General features: G+C 45.7%; 1 protein-coding gene across 1 annotated transcript in view; it reads right to left on the reverse strand.

Annotated features, from left to right (window-relative positions):
• Positions 1-21674, reverse strand: part of NECAB1 (N-terminal EF-hand calcium binding protein 1) — a 1647431-nt gene extending 1625757 nt beyond the window's left edge. The window contains exon 1 of the mRNA XM_085605303.1: positions 21346-21674. Coding sequence (XP_085461429.1) covers positions 21346-21429 — 84 coding nt within the window. The 5' untranslated portion in view covers positions 21430-21674. The remainder of the gene's footprint in view (positions 1-21345) is intronic.
• Positions 21675-22413: the final 739 nt, after the last annotated feature.

Raw genomic sequence — 22413 nt, forward strand, 5'->3', positions numbered from 1 at the left:
TAAAGATTTGTATTTTAACTCAAAGCACAGAAAAATGTAATCTCCCCAAAAAAGTCCTTGAGGTACCTAGACCATAAGAATAGGTAGTGGCTGAGCAGTTTGAATCTACGCATTTCAAGTCATACCTAGTAGTGCAAAATGACCATAGGTCCCCACCCCAAATCAGATAATTAATGACGTGCTTGCTCTGCACCAAACCACAGACTTCTTTTGTAACGTGCCCGCCCTCGATCACATCATTCCTCAGTGAGTACTACATATACCAGCATTCCTTTTCCTAGGCCATGTGAAATATCCTACGCTCCTGTGTACCCCAATTGGCAGGGACATCATCCTGTAAAGTGAGTGTTAGTAATCATCAAGTCCTTCACCCACCAAAATACATCTATATAATCTGAGAATGTGTTTTTGAGTTTCCTTCCAATTTGATTAGGACCTTCAGGCTCTGCCTTCGGGAAATGAATACTGGGTCTGGTTCATAATCCCTGTGTCTGATTATGATAGAAGATTCACAGCTCAGTATCACTTAGTAATAACCCCTATGTAATTTTCCTTTTGAGGGGGCCTTCACCAGAGAGGCGAGCCTTGCTGATGTAAGGCAGTAGCTTCTGTCTAAGCGTGGTAGGGGTCTATCCTGCTCTCCCCAGGGTTCTTTTGTGTTACAATGTTAAGTTTATAGTTAGACTCCTACAGAAGTCCTGGTTCCTTTATGCCTGGTCACCAGTGCTAACTGCTTTAGGGGAAGGTCTGACGTACACCAGTAAGTAGAGACAGGTATGAGGTAAACAGGTTATAAATAGCTGAATCCCCAAAATAAAGGCTGCTGTGCTGCATTCAATGATGACAGGAAAAAACGACGATCGTTGATTCCATTAGACACTGAGATTACAGATTTGGAACAATTTTCTTCTAGATCGCAACACCATAGTTCGAGCTAAATAGATCCGATTCCTCAGTAGACAGTGATATAAATATTTACACTTAGGTGACGGTCAGTCGGTCACACCTTAGCCGTCTCGCTGGAGCGGGTGATTATTACGGAGCATTATAGGCTCTTGGAATCTGCAATTCTCATGAGCTCCACCCCCAATGCCGTCGTACCCCCACTATCACCAGGGCCGGCTTTAGCGCTGGTGGTGCCCTGTTCGACGATGTTTGTTGGCGCCCACCAATGACCACCTCCACCACGGATTCTCTCACTAGCACCCTTTAACAGTGACCAAGTCTCCATAACCACGCTCTCTCATGTGCATTGAATTAGTTCTATAGCGCCACTCATACCAGTGTAGGGTGTCCGAGCACTTTACATCACATGCACATTACACAGAGACAATCAATCATATGTGCGTAAATCAGTGTATAGGTAATGTTACATAAGCCAAAGGACTAAAAGTGTAGGAGTCACATGTCATCCATACTGGTAGGCAGGATAGTTTAAAAGTGCTTGGTGTGGAGAAGCACAAACTCAGAGTCGAAAAAGAAACTGCATAGTTGGGAGTTTTCTTTAATAATAATCTATTTCTAGCCAAATTAACCATTTGCAACATTAATCAATGTTCTAATAATGTATACTGTGCAGTGTATATGCAGTTCTAGGATGAAAGTTAATAGCTCACTATTCTATATTAGGACTTTAAGTTATAAATTGCAAGTAACAAAAGGATGCCTCTTTTGAAAGCAATAACCTGCTGATCTGTTTACATCATACCCACTCTGTAATCTACTTGGTACATTCTTTGCAGCAGGCATATTAACCCTCTGCACTAACTTCACCGAAGTCAAAACCTCAACTATACAACATGCTGATCTCTCTCCAGGAAGATAATTAATCACAAGAGTTATCTTGTCATTTATGTGAGACCTGGTAATTGCTGGGGGAAAGAAACGCTGCAGCAGGTGCTTCAAAAGCATAATAAACTTTCAAACACTGTGCCCCCAGGAAGCCAGCACCCGGTGCGGTGGCACCTGTCGCACCGCCCTAAAGCCGGCCCTGACTTTCACTCTGGGTCAGTTGAGTGCGGTTTGGTCAGTGCTCAGGTAAATTACCAGAGTGCTGCCTGTCGGCAGGTCGCTGCGGCTCGGCTCCACTCTGCTACAGCCCTGCTCCCACCATACTCCATTGCGTGCTCACCAACACGTCACAGTCGTCACTACAGAGAGCAGCATCCAAACCCTAGAGCTGCAAAGACTCCCCTCTCACTGGGCCTAGGGGGGGAAAAGTAGCTGCGAGGCAGCGAGAGGGGCAGGCCGAGGGCCAGTCAAGGAGTGAGTTGCCACAGCCACCACCGGTCTCTGATGCTTAGGAGGCGAGGCGGAGTGAAGGTGAAGCAGGTCGAGTGGTCGTGCCAACTCGCAGGCCGCACCGGCCTAACGCTGGCCACCTCTGCGAGGACGGACAGGGCCACCCGCAGCTCTGAGCTCTAACCACATGTCATACCGAGGCGAGAAGTACTAGTAAAGTACTAAAAAGTATTTATTTAACCCCGTCCCCGGCAGGTCCGTACTGTGGCAGGCCCCCGCGGCCTGCGCCCCGCCCCCCTCCCTATTAAAAATTACATTGGGGATTAAATTTGGCATTCATTTAGGCAGCAGTAGTACAAAGTACTTGGAAACTTGAACTTACTTAGGACTGGCAGGGTCGTGCCTCTGGCGGCGGGAGCCGGGGCCGACTTACGCAATGATGACTGACTCCTCGTGCCGCCGGCCGGTGACTTGAGCGAGCTCAGCTGCCTGTTGCGCGCTGCCGCTGCGCGGTCATGCGGTGGTCAGGTGTTTGATATGCTGGGGCGTGGCAGCAACATTTAAAAAATCTACGCACGTTGCCGCACACAGCCGCCATCGCATAACCAAAATACAGCCCAAAAACGCCCAAACCAGTGTCCTCCTCCGGCCCGCCCACAGCAGCAAGTAAGTGGCGAAGGCCTCCGCGGCGCGCACAGTGCCGATGATGTCGCGCGTATTGCCGCCATCGGCGCCATGAAGAAGACAAACATGATAACTCGAGTTAAGTTTATTTATATAAATAATACACACAGTGTGAGCGTGCGAAAACCACGCTGCGGCAGGGGCGGCACGAGTGGAGAGTCGAGTCTGTGTCATTTATTTCATATACATATCATTACTAGTGTTTTTACCTTAAATTAAAATGTGACGTGCAGCGCGCAGTGCAAGAGTGTAGACCCGGCCCTGTCAAGAAAGTGCCGGTGCTAAGCACCGGCAAGCACCATCACAAATTAAGCCCTGGTTGTAAGTAGGACGTAGAGTTGATGTCTACGTTTTCAAGAACGTTCCTGAACGAGTAGAGCATGCCTCACCTTAGATGGTAATAGGTGAGTTGATCCCGCTGGGATCATAGAAAGAATGGGTAAGAGTGTAGCGATGCTTAGTGTTGGTTTCTATAGCTCAGTCTTGATAGGACTACTACGATAATTAACTTATAATATAAAAAGTGTTTTCCTCATTAAAAAACTCTCCCTAAAAATTTGTATTGTCTGGATTGAAACGATGAGACATAAGAATTAGATTATCCACTAGACTATTGCTTTAAGATAAATGAACATCTATATTCTCTTTTCATATAGACTCTTTGTGTTTTAATCAAATGTGGTTTTATCGGATATATGTTCTATGTTTTTTATGCAGGCATATACTGTATAATTCATTAGGAGAAAATATATTCTTGTTGTTGTAAAGAAGGTGGCTTTATCCTGTCTCTTTCTGGTCACTTTTGAAGACTGGTGTGTGCGAGTGTATGATACTGAAAGAGGTTACAAATGAATGGAGTGATTGAATTAGGATTTCCAAGAGAATATATTTGTGAAGATTAAGTCTCACATAGCGGGAGGAGCAGCAGGCGATCAAACCTGTCATGCACAATCTCCCTTTCCTCCATGTAGGCTGCATGCAGCCTACATGGAGAAATTGGCCTCCCCATAGGTGCCTGGCTGGGTGCCGTCCCCACCAATGCTTAGGGGAGGCTGAGGGAGGCTGCTTGCATCCAGTTCCTGCGAGGTAGGAAAGCAGGAGCAGACCCAGCAGTGAACACGTGGGACTCGGGACATGGTAAGCTTTATATATTATTTTTTATTAATTAAACCCCCCTCCCCGTGTGACCCCCCTTTCCTCGCGACCCACTGCGTGACTTCCCCACCCATGTGACTCTGCATGTGAACCATGCTGGCCGCCACTGCCCTTCGGAAGCAGTCAGCTCAATACTCCAGAGGTGAGAGGAGCGGGGGTGGTGGCCGACTCGCATCTCGCAGGGGCACCCATCGCCTGAAACCTCACAGCCCTATGAACTCCATATGAGGGAGCAGCAGGATACCTCCCATAGCGAGCACGGGCTGAGCCCACAGCGCCATAATTAGACACTGAACGGATGTGGCTCACGCATTCTGACATGGCTTACACAGGTGCCCAAACCGTCCGTTTGGCGGAGACGGGGCGCACCTCAGTGCCCACGTAATGCATCAGGCACACGTGCTCTTGCATGCTCCTCTCTGCTTGACACCTCAGCATTCAGCAACCCAGTAATACACTGCAGAAGGTCTAGGAGCCCCCCAGCAGGATTGCCCTCTGACCCCGAACAAGGTGATTGGCTTCAGAAGGGCCCACGCTTTCGGATCCCCTTAAAACCTGGGACCCGTCACCTGGAGGCTTTCTGCTGTTATCTCACCTCCAGGTTTTAGACTCTTCGGTTTTGCTAGTGGTGTGGAGGCCTCCCTCTACCTCCCATCGTGGCCTCAGAAAAAGGCAAGAGGGACAGGAAAGTCAAAGAAATGCCTTCAAGGAATCGGGGACTCAGGCAGGGGACCTCGCTTTAACAATGTCCACGGAGGATGGATTCCACGCATGCCAAGGGTCCGATCACCCGTTCTTATTTAGAGGCGCTGTTCACCTACTTATGGGAGGATCTCCTGTCCATCAAGACCGAACTGGTGGGGGAGCTTAAGGAGGTCCGCTGGCACGTAAGTGAACTGGGTGAACGGGTCTCTACATTGAAAGACCACGAACAGGGGCGTGACGAACAAATAGAGCAACTCCAACAGGAGATCTTCCGCCTCAGAGACCAACACCCAGACCTGCAAGCCCACACCAAGTACCTGGAGAACCTGTCCCGGTGCAACAATATAAGCATCAGAGGTGTCGCATCTGGGGAGAAGGGAGTGGACATGACTGCGTTTGTGACGGAGCTGTTCAGATCCATCTTCGAGGTTCCTTCAAACACAGAGATCAAGACTGATCACGCCAACAGGGATGGCCTCAGGAGGTTTCCGGCTGAACCCCCCAGACATTCTGACCTGTGTTCATGATTTCACCCTGAAGGAGAAAATTCTACAATGCACTAGAGAGAAGCACCCCATCCAGTTCCAAGATCATTCTCCAGTCATGTACCAAGATCTGGCGGCATCCCCCCAACAGAAGCACAAAGCCTTTCAACTGGTCATCTCGCACCTGTGGGAGAGGTGGGTGTCCTATTCAGGGGGGCACCGCTTCCGACTCATCTTCTAACAGGAAGAGAAATTACACCAGATCCGTTCTCTGGACAAGGCATGTTGGTGCCTATATTTGAAAGACCCCCTGCCTGAACATTCCTGAAGGGGTGTCACGGCCGGGAGAGGGAGGTACCCAGTGGTCAGAAGGGCACGAGGTACTCTCTGGCCAGCCGCCGCCAAGACACAGAAGCCATTGCTAGAAAGCGACAGGCGTCCTTGTCACATTGGCCGGAGATCCTGCTGAACCGACAACAACACTATGCAAGACGTTTACACCCTATCTGTGTCTCCACACTCCTTTCCTATTCTTACATCTATATGGGGCCAGGTGGGGAGCGGGGAGTAAGGCCACTGACATCCCTTTTTCTACTTAGTACCTCATGGAGACTCATATCCTAGTCAATGATTTGTTCCCTAAGGGACATTTGGTTAATGTTTATTTGGGCCACTTGGCCTTTTTGTTTGGGGTTTACATTGGACCTGGTGACCGAACACACACATAACTCTCAACCCCACCCCACCCCTTAGCCCTTGCATATGACAGACAGAGTGGCAAGGCTAGACAGCGCAGGGCAATACCAAACACAGCATTCTGCTGTAAGACTCTATGGCAGATAAATTAAAGGTACTCAACCTCAACGTCAAAGGCCTTAACAACTCACTGAAACGGACCTCTATTCTTTCTTATTTGGAAAATAAGGTCGCTCATATATGCTTAATGCAGGAGACACATCTGCCTCCTTAAGACCAACACAGGCTTCGTTCCAAGGCCTTTCCATATCAATTTTTCTCACCCCTACTGTCTAAGTTGGCTGCGTTTGCGATTTGGATCTCCCAGGCATTCAAGGGGAAGGTGGGACCCAGGCAGGTAGAAATTAGGGGTAGACTCTTAGCATACTCCCCAACCCTGGGATCTAGTAGCATTGCAGTGGGTACTATATACACCCCCAATGAAGGGCAGGAATCCTTTCACCACAAGGCATGGCAGAGATTATGGGCACACAAGACAGGTGGCTGCTGTTGGGGGGGAGACCTGAACCTTGTGTTTAATAATAACCTAGAAAGATCAATGCAGCGCCATAGACAGACCGGGGCACTTTCCTTAGCGGGACTAACCTGGTTGAGGGACACGGGCCTGACGGATCTATGGAGACTGTAACACCCACAATTGTGAGACTACACCTTTTACTCGCATGCCCACAAGACCTATGCTAGGCTGGACTACTTCTTAGGCAACTCGGCAGTCACCACTCTGGTCCAATCGATCGAGATTGAGCCTTGCTCTCTATCTGACCACTCCAGGGTGATGGCGACTCTCGCTATCCTGATTCACGGCCCATCCTCTAGGACCTGGTGACTTAGAGATGCCCTGCTCCAGCATACAGTGGTTATTGCCCAAGTCACTAAGACAATCTAGGACTGCTTGTTGATTAACAACACCCCTGAGGTTTCGGTATCTATTTTGTGGAATGCCCTGAAAGCAGTAGTCAGGGTGAAGTTTATCATGATTGCTGCCACAGATAATAAGCTCTGCTGGGACAAAAGGGAGACCCTATCCTGTCAAGTCCTAGAACTTGAACACATACATAAGAGAACAGGAGCTGCCAGGGCCTGGAGGCAGCTAGAGGCAGCCCGAGCACGACTGACTGGCATTGATATCGACAGAGCAGAATATACAGCACTTACGCTCCCTCATCAGTTCAATGTGGGGGGCGACCACTCTGGCCAACTTCTAGCTAACCGGCTCCGTATTCAAAGCCAAGAATCAGGAGTCCCAAAATTCATGGATGCCGAGGGACAGAAATCATCAGATAACATGAGTATTCTGAAATCCTTCCAGGACTACTACCAGACCCTATACAAGGCACAGGCTTACCACCCAGAACCAGCTCCGGCATGTTTAAAGATGGCCATCACTACCTCCCTGACAGCTGCTCAAGCGTCTGAGCTGGACCGGCCATTTCAAATTGAGGAGGTCATTTCGATTTTTTCTCACCAAATCTATCTAAGTCACTGGGCATGGATGGCTTTCTGGCCTCCTTCTTTAAAGTCTTTGTCAAAGCTTAGCACCCCTCCTCACCATACTATTTGACGCAATTGGAGACACGGTTTCTTTTCCCCCCTCCATGCTTCAGGATGTGTTAGTGGTAATCCCTAAGCCAGGGCAGGACAAAACCCTGCGTTCATCTTACCGGCCCATTTCCCTCCTAAACACAGATTGTAAGCACTTCATAGGCATCCTTGCTGCCAGGCTCAGTCCCAAACTCCCGGGCCTTATAGATCTGGACCAGGTGGGATTTGTACCTCAAAGGCAGTGTAGCGATAACACAAGATGTGTTCTACACCTAAAAGATAAATCCTAGAGGTATGAACAGGAGAGAATGCTTCTATCCATCGATGCCGAGAAAGCATTCAACAGAGTCCACTGGCCATATCTCACAGCAACCTTGACTCACTTTGGCCTGGGAGATCGCTTTCAAAAGTGGATCCTTTGTAGCTATACCCAGCGCAAGGCGGTGGTTCGCGTCAATGGATGCTCCTCCGCCCCATTCCACATTGGCAGAGGAACTACACAGGGGTATCCACTGTCACCCCTGTTGTTCTCCCTCTACATAGAACCTATGGGTCATAAAGCCCGCAACAACCCGCGGATAAAGGGAATCCAATTCAGAGGAGAAAGGTATCTTATAAGCTTATACGCGGATGACATCATAGTGTCTCTGGAGGAGCCTTTCACTTACCTGCCTGCAATATTAGCCAACTTTGAAGTATTCGGCTTAGCGTCGGGCTTTAGGATAAACGTACATAAATTGCAGGCCCTCGATTTTATCTTTCGCCCACATACCTTGGAATCCCTGCGTCAAACACTGCCTCTCCAATAGGCCTCAAAATCCATCCCCTACCCTAGCCTCCTTCTCACCCCTACCATCGCTGAGACTGCAGCCCTCAATTATCAGACCCTGACTCAGCAGATCAAGTTAGACCTGCACCACTGGTGATCCTATTCTGTATCCTGGCTAGGGCGAATATCAACAATTAAAATGATGACTCTCCGCAAGATTCTGTCCCTCTTTCAGGCACTCCCTGTTCTGCCACCTCCTGAAACACTACGCTCCCTCCAACAGGTGTTAAAAAGTTTTGTGTGGGCAGACAAACTCCCATGTCTCCATAGAGACCGTGGCTATAGACCCCTGCGGAGGGTGGCCTGGATCTCCTGGACCTCCAATGCTACTATCAAGTCACCCAGCTCAGGGTCTTTGTTGAATGGTCCTGTACAGAATCTGAAAAGCGCTGGTTATTTATGGACAGGGCACTGGCCGGACAGGCCTTATGGATCATCCCTTTCCTTCCTAATCAAGCAAGACCCGAAACCCTTTATCTCTCCCCTATAACTAGGGCATCACTGGCAGTATGGAATGGACTAGTGACACAGAGGGACTTCACATCCTTTCCTTCACCCCACATACTCAAAGTTAAGAATACGGACTTTAACCCCGGTTTACAAGAGCCGACATTTATGGTATGGAACCAGAAGGGCTGCAGGTCAGTGGGCCACCTATTTGATGTCAAGGGCCACCTTCCTTTCGAGACACTGCGTTCCGACTTCGCGCTCCTAGAATCGGAGCGATGGCACGATATGCAGATCCGCCACTGATTGATGCATCCCTCCGTCCGCACTGGAGCTGATCGGCAACTTACTCCCTTTGAACACAGGCTCCTAGCCAAGACATTCCGACAAACGCATGATCTCAGAACTGTATCAACTAATAGGCCCAACTACAGAGATTCCCAAACCCAAGAGTCAGCTTCGGTGGGAGACCGAGATAGGTAGGGAACTAACGGTAAAAGAGTGGGGAGATATCTATTACCAAGCAAGACACACTGCCCATAACATTGCTAGCATCAAATACACCACAAAACTCATTACTTATTTGTATTACACACCCCACTGATTGCACATCTATATCCTATTCAGATCAACAGAGTGGTGGCGCCAATGCGGGCACCCTGCCGCGCTGCTGCATATTCTGTGAGACTGCCCAAAAATACAGGAATACTGGGAACAGGTAATCACAGATATTGATTCCCAATTTGATACAGAACTCTCCAGATTTCCAGTGTACATAGGTTTAGGCCTCCCCAATCCTCTCACTTTGCCTCTTAGATCGAGACAGGGCAGACAGATCGGCTTGGCCCTAGGGGCCGCCATGCAGAACATCTTATCTCACTTGGGTACGGGGCTGCTATCCACACACTTAGGTTGGTTGCACTGGCTTTGGCACATACTAGGGATGGAACACATTTCTCTCTCCTTATCCAACCAAAGTGCTCCAGTTTTCAAACTGTGGGGGCCCTTCCTAACCCTGCAAACTTGAGAAATCCGGGAGCTTACTTGTCCCAAATACCTACAGCATTTGCGACTGGCCGAGGCCCGGGAGACTCATGCAGCCCCAAATTCAACTTAGAGATCGTGACGTAAGACATCTCCCTGTATGGGGTTGCCCAAAGATCCCTCTCTTTCTTTTCTTCTTTTCTTCCTTCCTTAGCAGTCACCAGGTCCGGGATGGGAGGGTGGGAGGTGGAAGGAGTTGAAGGTTGATATACTACAACGGATACTGCCCTTGAGAGATGGACCTTAAATGTTTATGTAACACTGCTCCTTACCTTTTATTGTTGATGACAAAATCAATAACGAGATTAAACCATAAAGTGGTAATCTTTAAACATTCAGATCTTCAGTTCCATAAACTGGATTTTTTACATTTTGATGTTTATTTGTTCATAAAAATATTTACTATTTTTATAAATTGGTGTGGGATTTCTATTGTATGTTGTATCCAGTTGTTTAATGTATTGGTGTTTTTAAATGCTTTACATACCTGTCTACTAAGTTAGGTCTGACTGCTCGGTTACAGCCACCAAAGGAATAATGTATTGAGACCTTTACTGGACCCTATACCATGTTAGTGAACCTATTACTGGTGGTACGGGCTTACTTACCCCTACCAATAACCCACTTTTGAACAAAGCCTTATTACCATCATCACATAATAGTCCATGTTCCCACGTTTCCTATGTAAACTCTGACCAAACTATAGCTGCATATGGTGACTGTCACTGTCTAACATATATCTATATTGATATCTATATATCTATATCTATAGATATATTTAACATTTGAGATAATATTGAAGTTTTCTTACTTTACATAAAATACCAACACTTTTGGCACTCCTCCCAATTATATATGCGATATAGAAACCTTTGGCATACATTATAAGGATATTGAAAGTCAGAGAGGAGTTCTGTAACCATATACAAGAACGAGACCAAGGTTCAAGTTCCTTTATAAGGTCAAGGACTTCCAAGGGCTTGCACTATTGTTTTAACATTTAGCAAATTGTATTTTTTCCTTAAAACACATGGTCACATCATCAACCTCCATGCAAACCTCTACGAGCCTTGATGTCTTGATATTTCACATGAAAGAAAAAGTATGTTTGCAGACATAAAGAATAGAAGTTTAATCTGTACAGTGGAACTAACCACAACAAAAAGCAGTTAGTAATTTGTTGTAAAGAAGATATTCAAATTAGTTTAATGTGAGTTCAGACTTAAATAAATTATGGGGCTTGCAAAGTATAGATACATGCAAAAATATTATATTTATCCTGTAATGACCATTAGTGTTTTTAAAAAAGTCCCATACATATCTGTTTTCTACTGATCACTGTACATTTAAAAAAATAAAAACAAGAAGATTAAAAATCCAGTTCCCCTTTTCCTTGCTAAAACTTAAGCTGTAATGGTGCTCTGTGACCTGCCTTTCGGCTTGGTTGCTGACTCTAGCTTGGAGAAATTATGATGCCACAACTCAATTGTAATACGTTATTACAGTCATACAGCTGTGTCATTCATCATTTACAGTTGACTAGAAATTTGGGATGGGTGGTTTTACAGGCATTGCAGGCTTCCATGTAACATAACTGTGATAATTGTGATATACTGCCCCTTGCCTCAACTTTCACAACCTTCCATTGAACTACCCACTCGATAAAGCTACCTGGAGATTCAAGGAAGCCAGCATTCTGTTGCAGACTGAGTGTGAGTGTTATGATTACTGGGGAACATCTATGATTACAAGGATCCATTGGAGAAGACTAGCATATAGTGACCTAGACAAATTGGCATAGAAGGCAAATGGAAACCTCAGACAGATTTCATCTGCTTCTTTCCTGATTTATATTACACAATACACTCCCTTTAGTCTCTGGACCTGTATTTGCGCCTATGCAATCCGTAAGCTCCACCGCTGAATAAACTACTAATCTTGCCACACTATGACCCTAATTACAAGTTGTGCACACTGCACAGCGGAATGTGTGGCATTCCGCTTCACACAATTATAACTAATTTGGTGTTTCTGCACCTGGATTTACTGGAAGCACGAACACTGGACTGAGTTTTACCAGCTGGTATAATCCCAGAGGGAAAAGGCTTCAGCGACCCCTCCCGGCCCCCGGTCTAGGCACGGGAGAGCATGTAATGCCAGGCGAAATCTTTCCCTTCACCCCTCCGCCCTCCATAACCCCCTTCCTCCAGCCCCTGACCCGCATCAGACCCGACAGACATTTACCACCAGCCAAAAGGAAGTGGTAAATGTCTGCATTAAAACCTCCAGAATAGGGAAGCCGGTATAAAGTGCATCCAGTGATACCTGGTCCACATAGTTATTCCCCATTCCAGAGGTTTAACTCGGAATTCAAGGAAATTTACATCGAGACTCCAGACAGTTTCCGGAAGCACTGTAAAAAAGATACCCGGATGCCGAAAATAGGTGCTTCCGATACCAGGCGGATGGACAGGGGGGGTTGGCATCAAATTTTTTTTTTCATGTCCAAGGTTGAGGCCTTTTTGGAAGGCAATTTTTCTTGATTTAGATCAGGCAATTGGGAAGAAAATTTAACCTGAGGCTGAGGCCGCTCTGTTTGGATTATGTAGAAATAGAACGATTTTAACTGGGGTCCTACTCTTCTCTACAAGCTTACCAGTGCCGTGCCTTGCCTTGAGGACTGTGCTCCCTGTGCCCGCATTGCATCCCGTTTGCTCTAGTCTCCCGCCGCCGCGTCTTCACCTTTCGCGGCCGCGGTGGGGAGACCGAAAACTACATTTCCCGGCACCTCTTGCGGCAGGAGAGCCGCCGAACCAGATTTCCGCGCCAGGAGGCGCATAAAACTGACTAACAGCCCCGGCAGAGCGGGTCCTACTCTTCTCTACAAGCTTACCAGTGCCGTGCCTTGCCTTGAGGACTGTGCTCCCTGTGCCCGCATTGTATCCCGTTTGCTCTAGTCTCCCGCCGCCGCGTCTTCACCTTTCGCGGCCGCGGTGGGGAGACCGAAAACTACATTTCCCGGCACCTCTTGCGGCAGGAGAGCCGCCGAACCAGATTTCCGCGCCAGGAGGCGCATAAAACTGACTAACAGCCCCGGCAGAGCGGGTCCTACTCTTCTCTACAAGCTTACCAGTGCCGTGCCTTGCCTTGAGGACTGTGCTCCCTGTGCCCGCATTGCATCCCGTTTGCTCTAGTCTCCCGCCGCCGCGTCTTCACCTTTCGCGGCCGCGGTGGGGAGACCGAAAACTACATTTCCCGGCACCTCTTGCGGCAGGAGAGCCGCCGAACCAGATTTCCGCGCCAGGAGGCGCATAAAACTGACTAACAGCCCCGGCAGAGCGGGTCCTACTCTTCTCTACAAGCTTACCAGTGCCGTGCCTTGCCTTGAGGACTGTGCTCCCTGTGCCCGCATTGCATCCCGTTTGCTCTAGTCTCCCGCCGCCGCGTCTTCACCTTTCGCGGCCGCGGTGGGGAGACCGAAAACTACATTTCCCGGCACCTCTTGCGGCAGGAGAGCCGCCGAACCAGATTTCCGCGCCAGGAGGCGCATAAAACTGACTAACAGCCCCCGCGTCGCGGGACCGCGCGTGGGCTAAGCCCGGGCAAAGGGCGGGCCATCTGTGGCCGTCCGGGGCAGGAGGAGGCAGGGCTGGGCCCACTCCCTAACTGGTAACATTGACCTGCGTGCACCCGATATGACCATCTGTTCGTGAGTTGAATTACCGTTACACTGTATATTCTCATCTTGCCCATTTTCCTTGTACGTTTTAGTCATTTTCTCTTTCCTGGCCCGTATTACATAAAATATTAACCACTATTTAACCATGCCATCGAGAACCCCACAGAGAAGATCCTCATTGTTGGGTGGCTCAGTACGGGGTACATTGGACAATTTTATTACAAGGGCCGCGTCAGTACTGGAAAAGGAGATTGTTATGGTAGAACGACGCCTATCATTGGAGCTCCTACAGAACAAACGCTCCTCAATCGGCCTCATCCAGACGGCCATCTCACCGCCCCCGGCTTCACTTGTCCCCCCTTTGATAACTAACATTTCGAAAGACTGTGGTTCAACTCCGTGTACGTTAGATTTAAATCTCCCTGTAGATTCTTCATTATCTACTCGCAATTCACCCTCAACCCTTCCACCTAATGTCAGTACATCGGTTCCCAAACACAAACTTAAAGCTAAATCTAAGGGACCTTCTATTGCAGCTCCGCCATTAAAGAAAAGAAAGAGGGGAGGGAAAACGAAAAATAAAACTATCATTCCTGTCAGTACCAACACTTCACCTGTTGAGAATCAAGAAATTATTGACTCATCTTCGTCTGTTACAAACCTATCATCCACGACGATTCAGCCAACTTCTGACAATTTTGACTCTTTAACAGTTGAACTATTGGGCCATTTGGAGCAACTCATAAAATCCCTTCTTCTTCCATTCCAAGAGAGGTTAAAAGGAGTTTTTAACCAACTCGGCTCCATAGAGAAAATGCTCAAAAATAACACTGACTTACTTAAGGACATCTCGTCTGAAAGATTAGCCTCCTTAAAAACTCCCGGTTTTCCCAAACCATCTTTACCAAAGGGAGATGTACAATCAGGGATCGAGGTCGAAAAACACCCTCTTCATCTATCAGGTCCAGATGCAGAGCTAACTAGTAGGAGAAACAAAACATACTTACCACCTGGCCAGATACCTGCTATTTCTCAAGTAACCGGGTCTGACTCCTCTTTTCGTACTACTCATGTTACCGATCCATTGGCAAACTCCGATGGCATAAACCATCAACACATAGATCTCCCCCCAGAAGCGGCCCCATATGCTGTAATATTGGCAGGTGTTCCTATTTTACAACTGGGGAAAAAAGAGGGTTATCACGATCTAAAGAATAAGGTCATTTATTGGTTAGGGCAAAACAGACCTTTACCTTCTCATATTGACGGCGAAATCCTGAATGTTAGAAGACTTGGTTGGGTAGGCTCACGTCCAAAGGACATTGAGGGAGACGTGATCGTAATTAATTTTAGAGACCAAAGAGCCACTAGGCACATAACAAACTGGTTTGATTATTTAACCCAAAGTGCTATCAAAACTTTCGATCTCACTTATTTTTATCCCCAGGCCTTAGCAACAAAAAAAACCCCGTCTACTTTTTACCAACGATTGGAATCAGGGGGCCCAAGATTTTACATTCCTACTTCTAATCGTTTTCTCCCTCTTAGGGGCTTAGAGGAAGTGGATTGACTTCCCACCCGAGAACCTACTAGAATTCCCCATGATCTGGGTTTTAGGGCCAAAAAGAGCAGTGATAATGTCCCTCCGGTTTTAAACTTGGTTTCCCCTTTAAATGGAAAATCGCTAGACAAAGTAATAGGCCTGGACTTTCAGTCGCTGAACAAGAAGCAAGGATCGCTCCTATTACCAACAACCCCTCTAATAATGACTGTGCAGGACCCCCCTAAATCTAAATTAGAGATTGCATTCTTGAATATAGCAGGGCAACGTCTTAACACGGGGAACGATGTTTGGACCAATTTTATTTCAAATTTTAATATCCTGTGTTTGCAGGAAACATGGTTAACCACAGCAATTCATCTAGATGGGTTTAAAACCTATTTTTCACCCGCCCAATCTTCCCAATCTGGTAGGGCAAAGGGTGGACTTACGATCTACATATCAAACTTGATTAAGATTCACGAGATTGGGGTTGTTAAGCTTGATCCAAATTTTCAATTCCTCAGTCTCAAAGTTAATTCAAAGGACACAATTTTATTGGTAAATCTCTATAATAATCTTCCTGACCTGGATGCAGTGGAAGTAATTAATAATATCTGCTCCTTGATAGTATCCACAATACAGAAATCAATTAAGGAGCCTACCATCATATGGGGAGGTGATTTTAATTTGTACCCTTGTAGTCCCGTAAATCAAGTCACATGCGGTTTAACCGACGAGTTCGATCATCCCATCTCTCATTTTATACATTCTACTCTTGGTAATACTTTTAATGAAATTTTGTTTAAATTAGATCTGGTAATTGCCAATAACTTTGCTAACCCTATTTTGAATATGGCCCCAACCTTTCACGGGAGAGGATGCAATTCCACCATCGACTATATACTAATGTCCAATGGTGCATCAACCAGGGACGCTATTTTTCGTACCCATCAGATTGTCCTGGGCGACCACTATCCTCTTAGTATCAGCCTCTCTCTTTTGGATAGGCCCGATGTTAAAATCGCAAGCCTTTTGGACGAAAACGCTCTAGTCCTAGCTACAGTTAATGGCTATTCTCTTAAATGGGATATGGTTGATCCAAATGAAATTATTAATACTGTGATAACTGAAGCTTATTCATCCATTATCAATTGTCTGGATGTAAACACCTCAGACGCTGATGTCATCACTAACTTCAACAATGTGATGCAGTCAATCAATAAAGCCCTTACAGTAAAAAAGAAGAAACGCCCAGGGACCAAGCAGGGCTGGTTCAATCACTCCTGCACGGCAGCTTACTCTAGATTAAAATTAGCGCTGCATAAAACGGTAAGGGATTCCATCGAGATTTCAGATCTGAGAAGGGCTTATAAATCCGCCACTAAACTAAGGAAACTAGAGCTAAAAAGGCAGCTCTGGGACCAGCTGCATGATAGTTGCTCTAGTAAAAATAGCGCAGATTTTTGGAAAGTTGTGAAATCTCCATTCTTGTCGGAAAGCGATTGTTCTCCAAGAATGGAGGTGGCTATTGACGAAAAGAATTGGATAGAGCACTTTTCTAAGATTTTCATGTCTGGCCAGCAACCAATCCCTATCGACGAAAGCAGCTCTCATGACCAATTGGTCTTATCTCCTAAACACTTGATCATCTCTTTAGACCAGGTTACACGGGCATTAAATGCTTGTAAGAAAGGGAAGGCTCCAGGTCCTGATGGAGTACCAATAGACTTCTTCAAAATCCATGCCGATCTGTGGATTCCCTTCCTAACTAGGGTATTAAATTCGCTGTGTATCGTTGGAATACCCGAGTCATGGAAGAAGTCTATATTGGTCCCAATCTTCAAGAAAGGGGACAGGAGCTCAGTATCTTGTTATCGACCAATTTCCCTTTTAGATTCCACAGGGAAAATGATGGGTAGGATAATTCTTGACCGTATGCAGGAGTGGGCAGAGGAAAATAACATCCTGTCCGATTTGCAATTTGGGTTTCGAGAAGGTATGGGGACAATAGATCAAGCCCTAAATCTCTCGTTATTGATCGACAAATATGTAAATATAAAGGCTGGAGCGCTCTTCATGGTCTATGTCGATTTATCGGCAGCATTCGACTGTGTGAGTCACTCAAAACTATGGACTATCCTGCTTGATTTGGGGCTGGATCAAACCATAGTCACTTTTGTGAGGGAACTCTATAGTAACGCTACAGCCAGGGTAAGGTTTGGAACCGGAGGAGAACTTACAGCGCCATTTGGCGTGGAGAGGGGCGTTAGACAAGGCTGCGTTCTGGCTCCATTCCTCTTCACTCTCTACACGAATGGTTTAGAGGAGGAGATGTTGAACGAAGCCCGTGACCTCCCCATGGCAGCCAATCGCCCCATACCAGCTCTCTTGTACGCCGATGACGCTGTAATACTGGCCCGTACTCCAAACGAACTTCAAAGGGCCCTAAACAAATATGCATCCTTTATGGCAAAGCTAGATCTAAAAATTAACATAGGGAAAACCTTTGTCATGAAAGCAGGCAAAAAAGGAGTAACTAAAGCTAAATCCATATTCCTGAAAAATGAAAAAATACTGACCACTGATAAATACCCTTACTTAGGTGTCATGATGGACCACAAATTAAGTTGGAAGCAGGCAGTGGAGGTTAGGAAACTTCAATTTATGAGAACGACAAATGCACTCGTAAATTTCTCTAGGAAGTTAGGAAGAAAACCACCGGTCGAAATGATTAAAATCTATAAAGCTAAATGTATATCGGTGGCATTATATGGAGCGGGAGTCTGGGGCCACGCAGCAGTGGGCCCCATTCAGGCAGTAGAAAACACCTTTCTGAGATATCTGCTTGCTCTACCACCCTCCGCGGCAAATTATTCTTCCCACCTAGAATTGGGCCTCCCTTATATTACTGACCTGGCGAGAATCCAACCGTTGCTATTGTGGCACCGAATTTGGTCATCGGAAAAAGCAGTTTTTACTCAAAAAATTATTCAAGACTGTTTAGCCCTCGATAATGTGCATGAATCTAAGTGGTTGGTTTACATTAAACATTTTTTAACGGATCTGGGGCTACCAGAATACTATGCTGACCCTATCTCGATCTCCAAGATTTCTCGGAAGTCCTTTCATAACCTTTGCTCTGACCATCTAGAAGAGTTACGATTAACTTCAGAGATTATGAAAGAATCGGTCAGACATAGTCTAATAGTTCAGTCTACATTTGGTATTCAGCCATACCTAACCTTAAGATTAACATCATATGAATTGTTCTTATTGGTCAGGTTTAGGCTGAACCTTTTTCACCGGCTAGTTCTTTTCCCGCTGGGAAGTACCTGGGTGAAAATCTTATTGCCCTGCCCCTGTGACGGGAGTTCCTCCCAATCTACTATTCATACCATTCTCTTTTGTAAATTTTACGAGGAACATCGGAGAAAACTTCTTATCCCAGTCTTAAAGAGGGAGGGCTTTAGAACTTGCCGCCCAGCACTACTCTTCCTACAATTACTGGAGGGCGAGAGTCTGACTCATATTGTATTAAACTTCTTAAAATTTATCATGAGGCATAGACCAAACTTAGGCTGATCTTATATATTTGTTCCCAGTTGTTTTTTACTTATCTGCCATTTTAAACTTGCGATGAAATTGCTGTGTAATATTTCGTTTATTGTATTTTTAAATCAAGTAAAATTGTTTTTTTAGTAATTTTGCTTTTATATTGCTGTATTTGCACATGTATCTTTTATGACCTTTCTTCGGGAGGTCGAATAAAGAAAGTTTTGATTTGATTTGAACTGAGGCCGAGGCAGTTTTTCTCTGTATTTCTTGTACTGTAGCTCGTTCTCTAATTCTTCAAAATTGGAAATCTAGGGATCTTCCTACCCATGCGAAATGGTTTAATAAAATGAAAAGGACACGGGATTTTGAAAAAGCTTATGCAAGATGGGTGGGAGCTACCAGGAAATTTACAAAAAATTGGAAGTTTTTAAATAACTAAATCTAAGGAACGATAACATTGTTCGCCTTTGATAATAGTTTACATGTCATAGTATTTATTTTTTTGGTACGGTTTGGATGAATTGGAACCACTCTTGTTAAGTAGTCCAACACTTGTATATTGCTATTCAGCAGATAAGTACAAAAGGCAATAGCACTTTTTTCTATTGCACTTTTTGCACATTGCTATATTGTAACTATTACCGATTTTATATTAACTATCTGCTATAGAAGAAGCTATCATATCAATGTTAAAATGTTTTTTATGCTTGCTCTGATTGCAATATGTATATCATGTTCTCAATGCTCTGCTCAGTAAAAAATGTGTAAAAAAAAAAAAAGAGAGAGACTCCAGACAGTTTCAAAAATTCAGTCTGTCCGGAATCGCTGCACACATACAATTCTTCACGGGTGGAAATAAGGCCCTAAGTCTTACAAAACAACCACCAGCCTCATACTCAGTGCGCTAATGATTTACCCTATAAAAGAAGCATGTGTTGCAATTGTCAAGCCTTATGCCTTAAGGTGTCAGTTAATGGGTTTTTTAAGCTTCTCAGATGTGGAGGCGGTGTGGTTTTCTCTTTGCAAGTATGCGAAGGGAATTATAAGCGGGTCATTGTATATTTGATTCTAAAGAAAAAATAATTATCTTGTGTAACTATTGGCTACTTTAACAAGAAGAGCTGTGAAAATAATTTGAGGACTGGCTTGTTGCAAAGCTGCGTTTACTATTTTAGAACTGTGGACAAATCATCAGGTTTGTAAAATAGCTCAGTGATTTCAGCTTTTGCTCTTGACGTGTCTGGTCGGCAGATCATAAAGTTGAATCTTGGCAAGGTTGACTCATCCTCTCATCCTTCCGAGATCGGAAAAATGAGCAGGCATTCTGACTAAATGATAATAATTCTATCATTATAATTTCCCTATAATTATTAACCTATATGTCCTATAAATTTTAATTGTCCAATGAATATTTTACATTAAACGCTTCGGATAAAAGTACTAAATAAGTGTACAATATATCAATTATTATTTTGGAACTCTACTTATTAAAATAGATGAAGACTAAACAGCTATAAAATCAATACACAAATACTATATACCACAACAGGTCAAACTGATTGACTCTACCAATGCTTGTTGTCACTGGAGGTACCAAAGACTGCCCCTAATTTGTAAAGAATGTACAATCTTGGTTGCGCGGTTAATAACTTCCAAAGAAGGCTTCATATCTTGTCCCCTCTCTCCCTTCTTAAAAATGCATTATTCCGGACAGCAATGCAAGTGACACAACCCTGCAGGTATTGCTGCAATTCAAACACAAACCACAATATCAGCCTGGGTGTTGAAACTAGTTTCATTGAAGTTCACAAAAATCGGATTAAATAAAATGTTTTTCTTCTTGCACAGGGCTCCCCGCTGTAGAATCTGCCGCTGCGGTATTTGTCATTGACTTCAGGAGAATGGTGATAGCATCAGCCCCGGTCCTTGAACACCTGCAGTGGTGGCATTTACAGATGCAGTGAACTCGCCCCCATCAGGTAGCCTCGCTCACAGGCGCAGCCACAGCTCTCACAGCCACTGGATGCGCTGCGCTGGCACTGGAGGAGAGCATGTCCCAAGAGATGCTCAGCCTTTCAGCATTAAAGCTGCCCGCTTGCACAGAGATGGGCGTTGTGCCCACATGCCAACATAAAAGGGAACTGTATCCCCAAATTACAGAAAATAAAATGTTTAAAACTCATACCCCACAAACTTGCAAAGGTATTCTAATCATTGCTGGCTACGGCTTTGCAATAAACTCATGTTCAGCAAAGCTATTAATTGGTTGTGTGGGCTCTACTGTGTATAATATATGCATAGTCTTAAAACACACATGGGAATCCAAGTAACTGTACCAGTCGCACGCCCATGTTTCCTCGCCGAGTTCAGTAGAATCAGAGCTATATGGAAATCCTCGTATACTAGCGTTCCTTCTGCATCTATTCTACATTATGCGTCTCCCGGGTGCCATTTCAAGTCACCGAATCATCACCATCTGATTTGCCTCTTTCCTATGACCTGCTGTCAAGTTTCATTCCTCACACCGTGCGTTTTATTTGAAACGAACAGCGGACTGGTGCGAGGTAACACACACAAGGATAGAGAGAACAGCCTCTGAGTATAAAACACAACGCATACAGGTAGGTAACGTGTTCTGCAGCAATGTTCGTCATTTCTGTGGAATGAAACTTTTACTCACATCAAGGAAGATGGACATGCCCTTCGTCATGTGCAGAGCCGAGCTGAGCTCCTCCGAAGAATTGGTTGTGGAGGATGAAGACATCGGGGGATCCACGCAGGCCCTTCGGAAGCAGAAAGCGCGGACCTGGCGGTGCCTGAGCGCGAGCAGACCCTGCGTCTGACCCAGAGTTAAGAGAACTGCGCTGCTGGCTGGCGGCGCGTGGATGTACAGAGCTGTTACACACGCTTGGTTGGATGCTGTCTCTGCCCCGGATGACTTGCTCTCAGCTCCTTGCTGTTAGTGTCTCCCGACAGCGCCACAGCCTGTCAGCTTCGCTGAATCTCTCCCCAACATGATTATCTTACTGCCTGGTACTCGCCCCCTCCCTCAGACTCCCCCTCATCCATTCCCCGCAGCTCAGAGTCGTCTCACAGCGCCAGTCTCAGAGTCGAATTTATCAGTATCGCGGTTTAAGACTACCGTATAATATATCAAGTTTGCCTGGCAACGCAGGCTCCTAATGCCTGCTGCTTGCTGCCAAAGAGCAGCCATTAAAAATAAAATATCTTAACAAAACACTGACTTGAGCAATATGTATGCTATACCAGAAACATCATCCTATGCAAATTCGTGCATTTACATTAAAACATATCTGTACACCTATGTATGCATAGTTATTAGGATACGCAAGTGTTAACTGTCAGTACTGCTAATGTCCTTGCGAAAGCAATGGGTGACGGTTGTGGCACCTGTAACTCTCAACAATGTGCATTCATTTGCATGTGAGATTAATTATCAGAGGCTCGGACTGGCAATGTGCCAATCTGGCAGTGTCAGATGGACAGGTCCTTGTCTGGGCTAGTTTTGAGGCTGTTTGTGGGCCGGTTTTGTGGTGGTGGACCGGATTTGTGGCTACATGTGGGATACTGTCGTGAGCATCTTTATATATTTAGAAGGATGCAGTAGCAAGCAGGATTGAGTAGTCTAAGGAAGGTTGCACTGGGCACACAATGCAGCCCGAGGAGGATGTCTCATATGGTATGTAAGGACCTGTACCATGTCCTATTCGGTGTGCTGCCGCAGGTA

This window comes from Triturus cristatus, chromosome 5_1 (assembly GCF_964204655.1).
Source record: "Triturus cristatus chromosome 5_1, aTriCri1.1, whole genome shotgun sequence".
NCBI lineage: Eukaryota > Metazoa > Chordata > Amphibia > Caudata > Salamandridae > Triturus > Triturus cristatus.